The sequence below is a fragment of the Hemibagrus wyckioides genome, linkage group LG29, assembly GCF_019097595.1.
Source record: "Hemibagrus wyckioides isolate EC202008001 linkage group LG29, SWU_Hwy_1.0, whole genome shotgun sequence".
Lineage (NCBI taxonomy): Eukaryota > Metazoa > Chordata > Actinopteri > Siluriformes > Bagridae > Hemibagrus > Hemibagrus wyckioides.
Window position 1 is genome coordinate 18,975,955 of NC_080738.1, and position 14,257 is coordinate 18,990,211.

Below are 14,257 nucleotides of genomic sequence, written 5' to 3' on the forward strand. Positions count from 1 at the left end.
AAAGCCACACTCATTCACGCACATCGCATACTGTTTTACAGCAGCTGATCCATAATTAACATACAGGAATTTTACATTAGGCTGTGTCATGTATTTTGCCAGTTCATCTTCATGCTGTTGCAAGTACCCATATCTCCTCTTAAATTACTTCAAGTTATCTGAGGAAGAGGTCTGTGAACTCACTTTTATGACCCTGTGGATTGATTTATCTCCGGAAGTTCCCTAAGATCAGTTCATCAACCGTAACGGCAGATTTTATCTAAAACTCTAGCTAAAAATGCATTATGCAATATAATGCAATATGAGGAGCTTCAAATGCATTTGCATGCTGTCCCAGACCTGTGTTCGGCACAATGCAAGCCTAACTTATGCCCATTTTACGTGCAGTTCAAAGACGCCTTCTTTTCCAACTACTTACTGAAATGAATTTAGACTCATTCTGAACAAAATGGAAAGCTTACCGTGCTGAATCCCGAGGCTGAACCATTTGAACCTGCAATAATGACTGAGACACCCGAATGCCAACCTGGTTCTGAAAATGAGGAATTGGACATCACTATGTCTGAAGAAGAGAATGTTTCACTGAAAGATAGTGTTTCTGAAGAGGAGACTCAAGATTCTGTTAGTGAACCAGAAGCACCACAGCCATTAATCTATCCACAAAGACAGAGATGTCAGCCAAAGATTTTGACTTACAATGAACTGGGAGAACCAACAGTAGTACATAGAAATCCAGTTTTGAAAGAGATCAGCCTCCAGCCTATTTGTGGTCAGTACCTGGGGAGGCCATGGATGTTGACAAGTAACAGGACAGTAAACTAGAAACACTTTAACTTCACAGAAAAACAAATAGGTGTAGACAAAAAGAATAACTGTGACGTGTAAAGTAAACAGAAAAGAAAGGTATCGAGAATAAGTGAGTATGTGGCTGATATTTTTAATAAAGTCTAATTTCATGGAAAAGCTTGTCTATTTAAGATAGACTGTTTACATATATGTTAATGTTGCTGGTAGGAATAATTATTTATTATCAGATGAATGGTTTGGTTAGACAGTATAGCATGTACTAACTTGTTTTGTTTTCTAGAAAATAAGCCATGGCAAGGAGGGGGTAGATAATTTCATGCACAGAGTTATAGCCAAGTTTAAGTTTAAGTGGGGGAGGATGCAGTGGTACAAACCATTTCAGTTTTGTATTTGTTTATTCATTTAGTTGTTGTTGTTATTATTAATGTTAGCTGTAATTTATTAAGTACACGGATGCATAGGTTAACATCACTTTAACCTGTGGTACCGGTAGGTGGCGCTAGGAGGGGGGGGGGGTTGATAGTGAGCCTCAGGAGAGCCTCACCTGTAGATGAAGAAGTCACACCCTGCCAAGTCATAAGAACACATGGCAAAACTGACTTGTTTCCTGTGTGTTTTATTATCGTTTCAGGTGATCAAGTGATGCAATCGCACCTTATGTTCACTAAATATTTATAGAATGTTTATTTAATAATTCCTGGTGTTAGTTTTAATGCACTTTTAGTTTAAACCGTTATAAGTTACCACATCCGCGCACATGTGGTTGGAATGTAGCCGAATTAGCTATGCTAGCGGAGACCACGCAGGTTGCTGCTACATGACGGAATAATTGTAGTAATTAAAAATGTGTTTGAGGTATTTTATTAAGATAGTGTAATGATTGTTCATTTAGATGTTTGTGTTTTGTTACGTTGGTTATAAGTATTATGTTTGTTAAGAAAGTTTAGATATAATATAATTGAATGCTTATACTTTTGTAGAACTGTTTGCACACTATATATGCATGTGTTTATTGAGGATTGTTTAATAACAATAGTCTTTTTGTTATAAGACGTAATAGCTGTTTTTCTTGTATATTGTGCCTATACCCTGAGGTCACACCCTGTCAAGTCATTCGAACACATAGTTCATAACGTCATCATCATCATAACACTTCAAATTTGTCCTCATATCATGCTTGATTTTGAATCTTATATAGTTGTGTGTAAACAAAGTGCACTGTGGATTTATTCTCCTGTTAAATATTTACAGTTTTACACTGACAAAAGGATTTACACTAATACTCATTTTGCAAGTTTTTGCTGTGTAATATGAGACTCTTTCTGTGACATTTAGACCTGTGACACTGAATGCTTGTCTTAGGTGACACTTCTTTTCATATGGAAATAAGGTATCTTTATTGTTATAGTTGTAGACTGCAGTGTGAAGGCTTGCTTTACATATTAATCAAACACTGAAGAGCAGGGATAGTTTTAATTTGCTAAGAAAATCTTCTCCTCACATTGTAAGGTGTAAAAATCCTGACCTGTTTCTGGCCTTTAATCCATCATGTAGATCCTTTAATTCCTTTGTAGAGCCATCATTTTGAAGTCATTATGATTAAGATGCCTCTACATTTTTCCTCTGGTTTCGCAATGGGTTAGATTTTATCTCACTGCCCAAAAATGCTGCCTGCAAGTTACCAAGAAGAGGCAGTGATGACTTTATAAAGCAGCCATGATAATACTGTACATGTTAAACGTTGGATCTGATTATTGGCACATGGCTATTCCACAGTAAAGGAACCTGATGAACTCCTCCACTTCCTTTCTGTGCTGAAATCTGAGGAATATGCGTGAGAATTTGCTTTTGTTTATATAAGGTGGTCTGGTGTCTATGTGAAAGTTAAAGCAAGATGGAAATCAGTCTGCGTCACATGTGGCACAATTTTACTTTTTAAGATGATGACAGGTGAAGTAAGCAGATAAGCTTTTTAGTGAGTTGTGTGCAAAGAGTGAAGATCTATAACCAAGCTACTGAAGGAACAGTAGCCTTCAGACTTTGATTACACAGGTATGTTTTAATGTTCAGTGCTTTTCCTTATTGTTAGGATTACTTGAAACTTAAGTTACAATAATAGATTATTTTAGTTTGTTACTGTATGTAAAACCAATTATAAGATAATCAGTAACAGTTTATTTAAATTATAATGTAATAGTATAATAAAAGTACAAATTCAATTTATCTAATGCACAATATACACATCATCACATCATCTAGAGTTAAATCAGTGTGATTTAATTATTGTTAAATAAAAAGAAAATCTTGGAGCAATTGTTATTTTTTAGGAAATAATTAATGTTAAGGATTTAAAAGAAGTATTAAACATTGAATTAAAGTTTTTAAACATTAAATAATATTTCATTGTACCTTAACTCTGCATACAGCATGTAGAGAATATATATATATATATATATATATATATATATATATATATATATATATATATATATATATAATGCATAATGTACTTATATACATATATCACATATCAGATTTAATATTAATTATTGTGTTTTTTAGAGTATTTTCTACAAAACACTCTTTTTGCTTCTCTAACCTGCTGATTTCAAAATAACATTGGAAAGCTTTATTACATCATTTAAGCTGCATCTTATTATTTGTGACTCCACAGCTACCCTTTCATCATGAAGCTGAATCTTTTTCTTCTCCTCTATTTCACTGGTGAGAGCCTTTTTTAAAAATATATCATTTTTATTTATAATGTCTTTAACTTAAAGATAATTGTTCACTAGAGTCAGTAATTAATATTCAACATTCAATATATGAATAGTTTATATACACTTTTAAATTCTTAATCAAATCATTCAATTTGGAGTTTAAATCATTTATGTATTTTTTATTATACTTATTCAACATTTAAAATCTCTTTACCACAATGTGGTGATGGGGATCACAAATATTTTCCAAAATGTTTTACGTTACTCCATTACTCATATACTCCAAGAGTACCAAGTAGAATACTCGAAATAGTTTACAATAACAGTACTCTATTAATGTTCTGTATTAATATTACATACACTGTGGTCATGTAAAACAATTCACATGGATCCAGCAACATGTGAGAAAGATTAGTGAATATTTTATTAAATATTTATTTATTAATTTATAAAGTGCAAGGAAATGCTGAAATTTAGTGTTTCTACATAAAAAATATACCTTAAAATGTAGCGAACATTCATAAAGGAAACAAAAGTCTCTTGCAAAACCAGCCATAGTTATTCTAGAGAATTTGATGGACACACACACACACACACACACACACAATTGATCTTGTTTACATGCACACATCAATTTAAATATTTGTATCTGTTCACTTTCAATATTTAGATACACACATCACTGCACATTTGTCTGCACTGACGTCATCCTGGGCACTTATGTTGTATGTTTAGTTTTATAGAATGCACCTTGTAGTATAGTTTAGAACTAAGTTTGTCCTGTAGTTTATTTTTGTTCTGTGTAGCATGTCTGGTCTAGGTGGATTCATTTCACCGTGTACTGCATAAGCTATATATGGTTGAAGTGACAATAAAGCTACTTTGACTGTCAAACTTGCAGCAACCATCATTATGTTTTTTATCCAAAGACTGCTTTGTTATTTAATGTAATGCTTTACTGACATTTTTCTGTAACTTTTCATTCTTGCTGGAAAACTATTTGGAAATCGAAAATGTTTCTGTAGTAATTAATTATAAATTATGTAGATTTCAAAAATAAATTCTTAAAAAATGGATGGCTTTTCCACAGTACTGTACATTATAGTTTTTTTTTTAATATTTAATTTTCCTAAGCTGTCACCGTCTGAGCTCAGTGAAATCATTTCGAATACAGATACATACATATAACTTAACCAAAAACAATTTGTGATGATTTCTGAAAATGAATTTACACAGTAATGAAAATATTGTTTGAATGTATTAATTAAAGAGAATAAAAGCATGACGACGCAATTTGAATTTTGTCTTCAGTAAGCTTTATTAAGTAACTATAACACACAGGATAAGTACTTGATCAAAAGCAAGTTGTCAGTAAATGAAGATTTGTGAGAAAAGCAAACAAGGAGACACAGTTAAGGAAAATTGTGCAGTTGTTATATTTATTCTTCTCTATTTGTTGTGTGCACTAAAACAGGACTGGACACCAGGCTGAACTGCAGGATTTGATTGAGATTTACAGACTACTTTAATGTAGCTATTAGTAATGTTTATATGTAATTATCTACCTGTGTAATTTTACTGATTATATCAATAACAGGTCTCATCACAGTCGATGTGTCCCACGTGCGAACAGTCCATCATAAATATTACCTAATAAAGACAACTGCAACATGGTCCAGTGCACAGAGTTACTGCCGGGAGAAGTACACTGACCTGGCGACAGTAGTAACTGATGATGACTGGGTAAGATTGAAGAACGAAGCTGCAAGCAAAGGCCTGGCGTCACCTGCCTGGATTGGATTGTACAATGATATCAATAGCTGGCGCTGGTCTTTAAATGAGCTCCCACTGAAGAATGTCACTTTTATCAAATGGTACCCTTATGATGCCATTAATTATGCTGGGGGAGAATCATGTCTTCTAATGATTTCAGGTGGATATTGGATAGATATAAATTGTGCTCAGCTGAGACCTTTCATATGCTACAATGGTGAGTCAGTGTCACTGTTTTGCTCAGTTTTGATTTGATGTCCAGTTTTGCATTAATATATTACATAATAAATTAAATGAAAGTAAAATAAATTAAATTGTAGACTTTCAATAAAATTTAGCACTTTTCTTAAAAATACAGCCAATAAATGAACCTTACTCATTTTAAAACTTTATTAAGTTTTTTATATACTTTTTTTTTTTTGCATTTTACAGCTAATTTCAGTGGTGCTTCCAGGTTCATCGGCATCTCTAGTCCTTATTTGACCTGGACAGATGCTCTGGCTTACTGTCGAACACATCACACAGACTTGGCCAGCTCTCTTAACAGCTCAGATAACAGCTTACTATTAAAGGTGAGGGACATCCAGGGTGATTCCTGGCTTGGACTCTACAGAGACACATGGAAGTGGTCAGATGGGACCATTGCTTCAAACCTACCTTGGGGTTCCGGAGCACCCAATAATTATGGCGGAGTTGAAAACTGTGCAGTGGGTATCGGACCTTTCAACGATGTACCCTGCACCAACATGTATTATTTCTTCTGTCACACCAGTGAGTCTTTTGTTGTCTTTGTTTCTGATGCTAAAGTCAATTCAGCTGAAACTTAAAAAACCCTCCAAATTATGTGTCAAATTTCATATGGAGATTTTGTTTATCAAAGTAAATCTCAAATAAAAAAATCGTGTTCAATCACTGCTGGAGCACGAGGAACGTTTAGTACAGCAGAAGCTAGAAAAAAAATCTAGTGGTGTTAAAAGTATTTCCAGACAAATACTACAGTGGAGGAAATACAGCAAGTCATCACCAAAAAGAAAATTATTTTTTACACAACCATGTGGTTTAATTGGTGATTGTGTGTGTGTGTGTGTTCCACAGTTCTACCAGCGACGGAACAGCAGATAATGAGACTGCAGGTGAAGTCTGATGGCAGTGTGTTAGATCCTGCTGTACAGTCGTCTATTTTAGAACAAGTGAGTCTCAGGATTAGTAGAAATACAGACACAGTTATGGTGTTTATGTGAGAGACACTGAGCTCCTGCAGTGTTAAGTGTAGAAAGCTTAAAGATATTACAGAAATGTGTTATTATTCAGGAATGGTACTGAGTAAATAATCTAGCCATGGGGTCACAGTCCAATGACTTCTGTGCCGGTCCCAAGCCCGGATAAATAGAGAGGGTTGCGTCAGGAAGGGCATCCGGCGTAAAACATTGCCAAATTTAACCATGTGAATCATCAGTACTCTAAATTTCATACCGGATCGGTCGAGGCCCGGGTTAACAACGACCGCCATCGGCGCCGTTGACCTACAGGGCGCTGGTGGAAATTGGGCTACTGTTGGTCAAAGAAGTAGAGGAGGGAGGAAAGTGCGTAGACAGAGAGAGAAGAGGAAAGGTAAGAGTGTAGGACTGAGAATAGGAACTCTGAATGTTGGTACTATGACAGGGAAAGGTAGAGAGCTGGCTGATATGATGGAGAGAAGGAAGGTGGATATACTGTGTGTACAGGAGACCATGTGGAAGGGTAGCAAGGCTCGTAGTATAGGAGCAGGATTCAAGCTGTTTTATTATGGGGTGGATAGTAAGAGAAATGGGGTAGGTGTGGTCCTGAAGGAGGAGTTTGTGAGGAATGTTCTGGAGGTGAAGAGAGTGTCAGACAGGGTGATGAGTCTGAAGTTAGAGATTGAAGGGGTGAATGTTGTTAGTGGTTATGCCCCACAGGTAGGTTGTGAGTTAGAGGAGGAAGAGAGATTCTGGAGTGAATTAGATGAGGTGATAGAGAGTATTCCCACGGGGGAGAGAGTGGTGATAGGAGCAGATTTTAATGGACATGTTGGTGAGGGGGACACAGGTGATGAGGAGGTGATGGGCAAGTTTGGAGTTAAGGAAAGGAACCTTGAATGACAGATGGCAGTGGACTTTGCTAAGAGGATGGAATACAAGGAGTTACAGCACAGAGTGAAGAGGGAGGGGTCTAAGGCCAAGCAGAAGGTGTATGATGAGTTGTACACTAGGTTAGACACTAGAGAAGGAGAGAAGGACTTGTACAGGTTAGCTAGGCAGAGGGATTGAGATGGGAAGGATGTGCAGCAAGTTAGAGTTATTAAGGATAGAGATGGAAAGGTGCTCACAAGTGAGGGGAGTGTACAGAGGAGATGGAAGGAGTACTTTGAAGAGCTGATGAATGAGGAAAATGAGAGGGAAAAAAGAGTAGAAGGGGTGAACTCTGTGGAACAGAAAGTAGATAAGATTAGAAAGGATGAAGTCAGGAAGGCTTTGAAGAGGATGAAAAGTGGAAAGGCAGTTGGTCCTGACGACATCCCGGTGGAGGTCTGGAAGTGTCTAGGAGAGGCAGCAGTGGAATTTTTAACTAGTCTGTTTAACAGGGTTTTAGAGAGTGAGAAGATGCCTGAGGAATGGAGAAGAAGTGTATTAGTGCCGATATTTAAGAATAAGGGTGATGTGCAGAGTTGCAGCAACTATAGGGGGATAAAGTTGATGAGCCATACAATGAGGCTATGGGAAAGAGTAATGGAAGCTAGGTTAAGGAAGGTAGTGGAAATTTGTGAGCAGCAGTATGGCTTCATGTCCAGAAAGAGCACAACAGATGCAATTTTTGCTCTGAGAATGTTGATGGAGAAGTATAGGGATGGTCAGAGAGAGCTGCACTGTGTGTTTGTAGACTTGGAGAAAGCGTATGACAGGGTGCCAAGAGAAGAGCTGTGGTACTGTATGAGGAAGTCAGGAGTAGCAGAGAAGTATGTCAGAGTGGTGCAGGACATGTATGAGAGGAGCAGGACAGTGGTGAGGTGTGCTGTAGGGCAGACAGAGGAGTTCAGAGTGGAGGTGGGACTGCATCAGGGATCGGCTCTGAGCCCCTTCCTGTTTGCTATGGTGATGGACCAGTTGTCAGAGGAGGTCAGACAGGAGTCTCCTTGGACAATGATGTTTGCAGTTGACATTGTGATCTGTAGTGAGAGCAGGGAGCAGGTGGAGGAAAACCTGGAGAGGTGGAGGTTTGCGCTGGAGAGAAGAGGAATGAAAGTCAGTGGTAGTAAGATTGAGTACATGTGTGTGAATGACAGGGAGGGAAGTGGAACAGTAAGATTACAGGGTGAAGAGGTGAAGAAGGTACAGGAGTTTAAGTACTTGTGGTCAACAGTCCAGAGTAATGGAGAGTGTGGGAAAGAGGTAAAGAAGCGAGTGCAGGCAGGTTGGAATGGGTGGAGAAAGGTGTCTGGAGTTCTGTGTGATAGAAAAATTTCAGCGAGAATCAAGGGGAAGGTGTACAGGACAGTGGTGAGACCAGCCATGCTGTATGGTTTAGAGACAGTGTCACTGAGACAGAGACAGGAGTCAGAGCTGGAGGTAGCAGAGCTGAAGATGTTGAGGTTCTCTTTGGGAGTGACACGGTTGGACAGGATTAGGAACGAGTACATCAGAGGAACAGCTCATGTTGGATGTTTGAGGGACAAAGTTAGAGAGTCCAGGTTAAGATGGTGTGGACATGTCCAGAGGAGGGAGAGTGAGTATATTGGTAGGAGAATGTTGGACATGGAGCTGCCAGGCAGGAGGAAAAGAGGAAGGCCAAAGAGGAGGTATATGGATGTAATAAATGAGGATATGAATCTAGTGGGTGTAAGTGTTGAGGATGCAGAAGATGATTCACTGTGGCAACCCCTGAAGCGAAAAGCCGAAAGAAGAAGAAGAAGAAGAGGTATTGAGTAAATAAATTCTGATTCTGATTTTCAGGTGAAGCAGAAACTGGAAGAATATGGAATGCTGGAGAACACCACAGTGACCTGGAGGGTGCAGCCAGATGGAAACATCTGCCAGAAGAGAAACAAAGATGATCTGTAATGTAAAGTAGACTGCAAGCTGACAGAAATTATAACATTTAAACCTTAAATCAGTAGGAGGATTAGATTAGTCTCCTCAACAGCAAATGTTATTTTTATGATTGAGGTTTAATTTTGAACATACAGATTTTCCTGCAAATGATCACTTGACATGATGATGATGGAAGAGAACATGTTAAAATACTGGATAACTGGGTTTAATGTATCAGTGTGTCCTAGTGGAATATTCTTCATATACAATATAGTAGAACCTGTTATTAAACACTGTGTGTGTGTGTGTGTGTGTGTGTGTTGAATCATCATATTGAATGTCCTTTATTTTTTCTTCTAACCCTGTCATTACAAATGTACATATATTTACTACTCCCCATGTTTTTTTTTTATTTTCTCCATCTGCGGGCATTATTAAAATATGTAATGTAGTAATTAACAAAATAAATTAATAAATAAACCTTTGTTCACTTTTTTGTAGCCAGTGCAGAATTAAGTTTATTATGTTTTGCTACTATTAATTTGGTATATATGTTTCACGATGAATCCATAACAGCATCATCACTACAACACTTTAAATCTGTCCTCAGCAGCAAACAGAGCAAAGGGTCAGAAAGCTGTTGCAGAAAAATAATTCAGCAGAGCACTTAGTAACATCTGAGGAATATCTAGACTATCTGAGCTACAGAAGTGCTGACTCCAAATCCCAGCATTTACACTCTGACTGCTTATATAGTTGTTTCTAAACAAAGTGGATTTATTCCACTGTTAATTCTGTACAGTTTTACACTGAAAAGGATTTACTCTAATATTAACTTTGCAGGATTGTGCTGTCTAATATGGGACTCTTTCTGTGACATTTAGACCTGTGACACCGAATGGTGGTCTTAGGTAACACTCCTTTTCCTATGTAAATCAGGACTCTTTATTGTTATAGTTGTAGACTGTAGTGTGAAGGCTTGCTTTACATATTAATCAAACACTGAAGAGCAGTCCAACTTTTTGTTTGCTAAGAAAATGTATTCAAATAATCACAATGCACTTGTCACACTGTGTAAAAATCCTGACCTGACCTTTCTGTCCTTTAACACATCATGTAGATCTTCCTTTATGATTACAATATTCTGTAGCTCCTTTGTAGATCCATCATTTTGAAATCATTATGAGTAAGATGCCTCTACATTTTTCCAAATGTGTTAGGTTTTATCTCACTGCCCAAAAGTGCTGCCCCCAAAAAGAGGCAGTGATGATTTTATAAAGCAGCCACGATTATATTCTACATGCTGAATGTTGGAACTGATTATTGGCACATGGCTATTCCACACTAAAGCAACCTGATGAACTTCTTCACTTGCTTTCTGTGCTGAAATCTGAGGAAGATGGGTCAGAATTTGGTTTTGTTTAAATAAGGAGTCTGGTGTCTATGTAAAAGTTAAAGTAACATGGAAATCAGTCTGCGTCACATTTGCTGGAATCTTTCCAGGATTTAAAGGACAGGTGAAGTAAGAGGATTTGAGAGAGTTATGTGCAAGCAGTGAATATTTCGATCTGAACTACTGAAGAAACACCAGGCTTCAGATTTATATATTACAGGTATGTTTTAATGATCATCTGTTATAGATATTTGCTGGAAAGGCTTAAAACATAAAAACAAAACAAACCATAATAATTCTGGAATTTTAATTGAGCAATGGCCAATTGTTTCAGAATTCTTAAAATTGCAAAACCTAATTAGATGATCAAGCAAAAACCTAATTAAAAGATCAAGCTGGTGTGGATAGATCACATTTAGCCCTACACACTTCATCTTTCTGCTTCGGTCAGCAATCACCAGTAAATGAAATTTGAACCAGTTACATTGACACACACACACACACAAGATGAAGTAGTATGTTTCTGATCATTAGCATTTTCTAGCCCTCTCCATACCTTTCCTTTATTCTTTTACAAGTTGATCTTTTTCCATATCTTTCAATAGGATGTTGTTGCATGAACTGTATGAGCCTCATCTCTCAGGATAAGAGGTTGGTATACATCAAGACTCTTCTGTTCTGTTCCAGTCAAATGATAGTCCCATACGCAACAAACTGCAATGCATTGTGTATTTTGACACCTTTATATCAAAACCAGCATTAACTTCTTTAGCAATTTAAGCAACAGCAGCTCGTCTGTTGGCTCACACCACACAGGCCAGCCTTCACTCCCCACGTGCATCAATGAGCCTTGGCTGCCCATGACACTGTTGCCGGCACACACTGTTTCACACTGGTATGTAATATTTCTCACTTTAATACGCAGAGGCATATTTAAATAAAAGTGAAAGCACTAAGTGTATATCCAATATAATAATTTGCAGGAGAGCAGCTCCAGCATTACTGATTTACAGTCTAGAACCTTTTACAACTTGATTTTAACAGAAGGGAAAATCAACATAAGGTAAGCGTATACATTTTTGCTGCTTTATTATTTGTTTCTGGTTACCAGAATATTGGAAGATACAGCTATTACTTTTTATTTTATGCATGTGTGTGTTTTATTTACTTAATCTGCTCACTATGAAGACTTGCTTTAAATATATATTATTAAGTGTGAGTGGGAAAAAGATGTTTTACAAGATTTGTAAAAAGGGCCTGTGGCTCTGGGGGAGTCTTTGTGGGAATGTTAGAGTTTGTTGATAAAGACAGAAAGCACAGGATGAGCAGCAGCTTCTGGTCAGATTATTAAAGTCTTCTCATATTAATCAAAACACACAGCTGGACAAGGCTTACACCATCAACATGAGCTTTAAACACTACTGTTATATTATTATTATTATTATTATTATTATTATTATTATTATTATTATTATTATTATTATTATTGTCAGATGCTCTAAACCGGTTCTGAAACAGGTTAAAACCTGGCCAGCAGGAGCCATCTCTGCTCTTCAGGACTGTTTCAAATGCACTGACTGGGACAACCAGCGGCGACAGCACAGACTTGGAGGAACACATGTCATCAGTGACCAGCTACGTCGGAAAGTGCATTGATGATGTGACCGTCTCCAAGTCCATCACTACATGATCAAACCAGAAGCCGTGGATGACCGCAAAGGTGCGTGTGCTGCAAAAATCCAGAGACTCTGCCTTCAGAGCTGGAGACAAGGATGCCCTAAGAACAGCACAGGCCATAAGAACTGTCTCGAGCCATTAGAGAGGCAAAGCGTGCACACTCCCAGAGACTCCACGGCCACTTCCAGAGCAGCAGTGACACTCGGCGCATGTGGCAAGGCATCCAGTCCATCACCAACTACAGGCCAGCTCCACCTGCCTGTGACAGTGATGCCTCCCTTCCAGACGTGCTGAACAGCTTCTATGCTTGGTTTGAGGCACGAAAGGATGATGCAAGGAAGACCACCCCTTCTCCAGAGGACGAGGTGCTCTGTCTCACCACGGCTGACGAGAGGAAGGCTCTATGCAGAGTTAACCCACAGAAAGCTGCTGGACCAGACAACATTCCTGGCAGAGTGCTCAGGGAATGTGCAGAACAGCTAGCAGATGTCTTCACAGACATCTTCAACATCTCTCTGAGCAGCGCCATCGTCCCAATGTGCCTAAAGTCAACCAGTGTCCTGTCTCAATGACTACCATCCCGTTGCACTTACACCCATCATCATGAAGTGCTTCGAGAGGCTCGTCATGAGGCACATTAAAAACCTGCTGCCACCTTCACTTGACCCCATGCAGTTTGCATATCGTCCAAATCTCTCCACAGATGATGCCATCACCACAACCCTCCATCTGGCCCTCACACACCTGGACAATAAAGACACTTACTTACAAATGCTGTTCATTGACTTCAGTTCAGCATTCAATACGATCATTTGGCATCAACAGCTCCCTCTGCAGTTGGATCCTGGATTTCCTGACTGGAAGACCTCAGTCAATCTGGATCAGGAACAGTATCTCCAGCACCACTACACTGAGCACTGGAGCCCCTCAGGGCTGTGTGCTTATTCCACTGCTGTTCACTCTGCTGACTCACGACTGTGCAGCAATGCACAGCTCCAACCACATCATCAAATTCGCCGATGACACGACCGTGGTGGGTCTCATCAGCAAGAACGACAAGTCAGCCTATAGAGAGGAGGTGCAACATCTAACAGCCTGGTGCAGAGCCAACAACCTCTCCCTGAACGTCAACAAGACTAAAGAGATGGTTGTTGACTTCAGGAGAGCAAAGAGTGACCATTCTCCACTGAACATCAATGGGTCCATAGTGGAGATCATCAAGAGCACCAAATTCCTTGGCATTCACCTGGCGGAGGACCTCACCTGGTCACTCAACACCAGCTCCATCACCAGAAAAGCCCAGCAGCGTCTCTACTTCCTGTGAAGGCTGAGGAAGGCTCATCTTCCACCTCCCATCCTGACCACCTTCTACAGAGGGACCATCAAGAGCGTCCTGAGCAGCTGCATCACTGCCCGGTTTGGGAACTGCACCGTCTCAGATCGCAAGACCCTTCAGCAGATAGTGAGGACAGCTGAGAAGATCATTGGAGTCTCTCTCCCCTCTATCACTGACATTTACACTACACGCTGCATCCGCAAAGCAAGCAGCATTGTGGATGACCCCACAAGCCCCTCACACACACACACTCTTCACCCTCCTGCCATCTGGAAAGAGGTACTGAAGCATTCAGACCCAGACTGTTAAACAGTTTCTTCCCTCAGGCAATCAGGCATCTTAGCAGAGAACTGAACTGAGCTGGACACACGCTCACACACACACACACACACACACACATGCTCACACACACACACACACACACACACATGCTCACACACACACACACACACACACACATTGTCCTGTTTGCATGCATGTCACTTTACATTACATTTTACACTTT

General features: G+C 39.0%; 1 protein-coding gene across 1 annotated transcript; it reads left to right on the top strand.

Moving 5' to 3' along the window:
* Positions 1-2,772: 2,772 nt before the first annotated feature.
* On the top strand, positions 2,773-9,402 carry LOC131348983 (macrophage mannose receptor 1-like). The gene is made up of 6 exons (XM_058384243.1): positions 2,773-2,859; positions 3,482-3,531; positions 5,125-5,517; positions 5,733-6,071; positions 6,396-6,490; positions 9,269-9,402. The coding sequence occupies exons 2-6, from the start codon at positions 3,495-3,497 to the stop codon at positions 9,374-9,376; spliced, it is 972 nt and encodes a 323-aa protein (XP_058240226.1). The 5' UTR covers positions 2,773-2,859; positions 3,482-3,494; the 3' UTR covers positions 9,377-9,402.
* The last annotated feature ends 4,855 nt before the right edge of the window (positions 9,403-14,257 follow it).

Coding starts and splice junctions, on each gene's coding strand:
- LOC131348983 (XM_058384243.1), top strand. CDS start 3,495: ATGAAGCTGAATCTTTTTCTTCTCCTCTATTTCACTG. Junction 6,072..6,395: donor TTATTTCTTCTGTCACACCA/GTGAGTCTTTTG, acceptor TGTGTTCCACAG/TTCTACCAGCGACGGAACAG. Junction 6,491..9,268: donor AGTCGTCTATTTTAGAACAA/GTGAGTCTCAGG, acceptor TCTGATTTTCAG/GTGAAGCAGAAACTGGAAGA.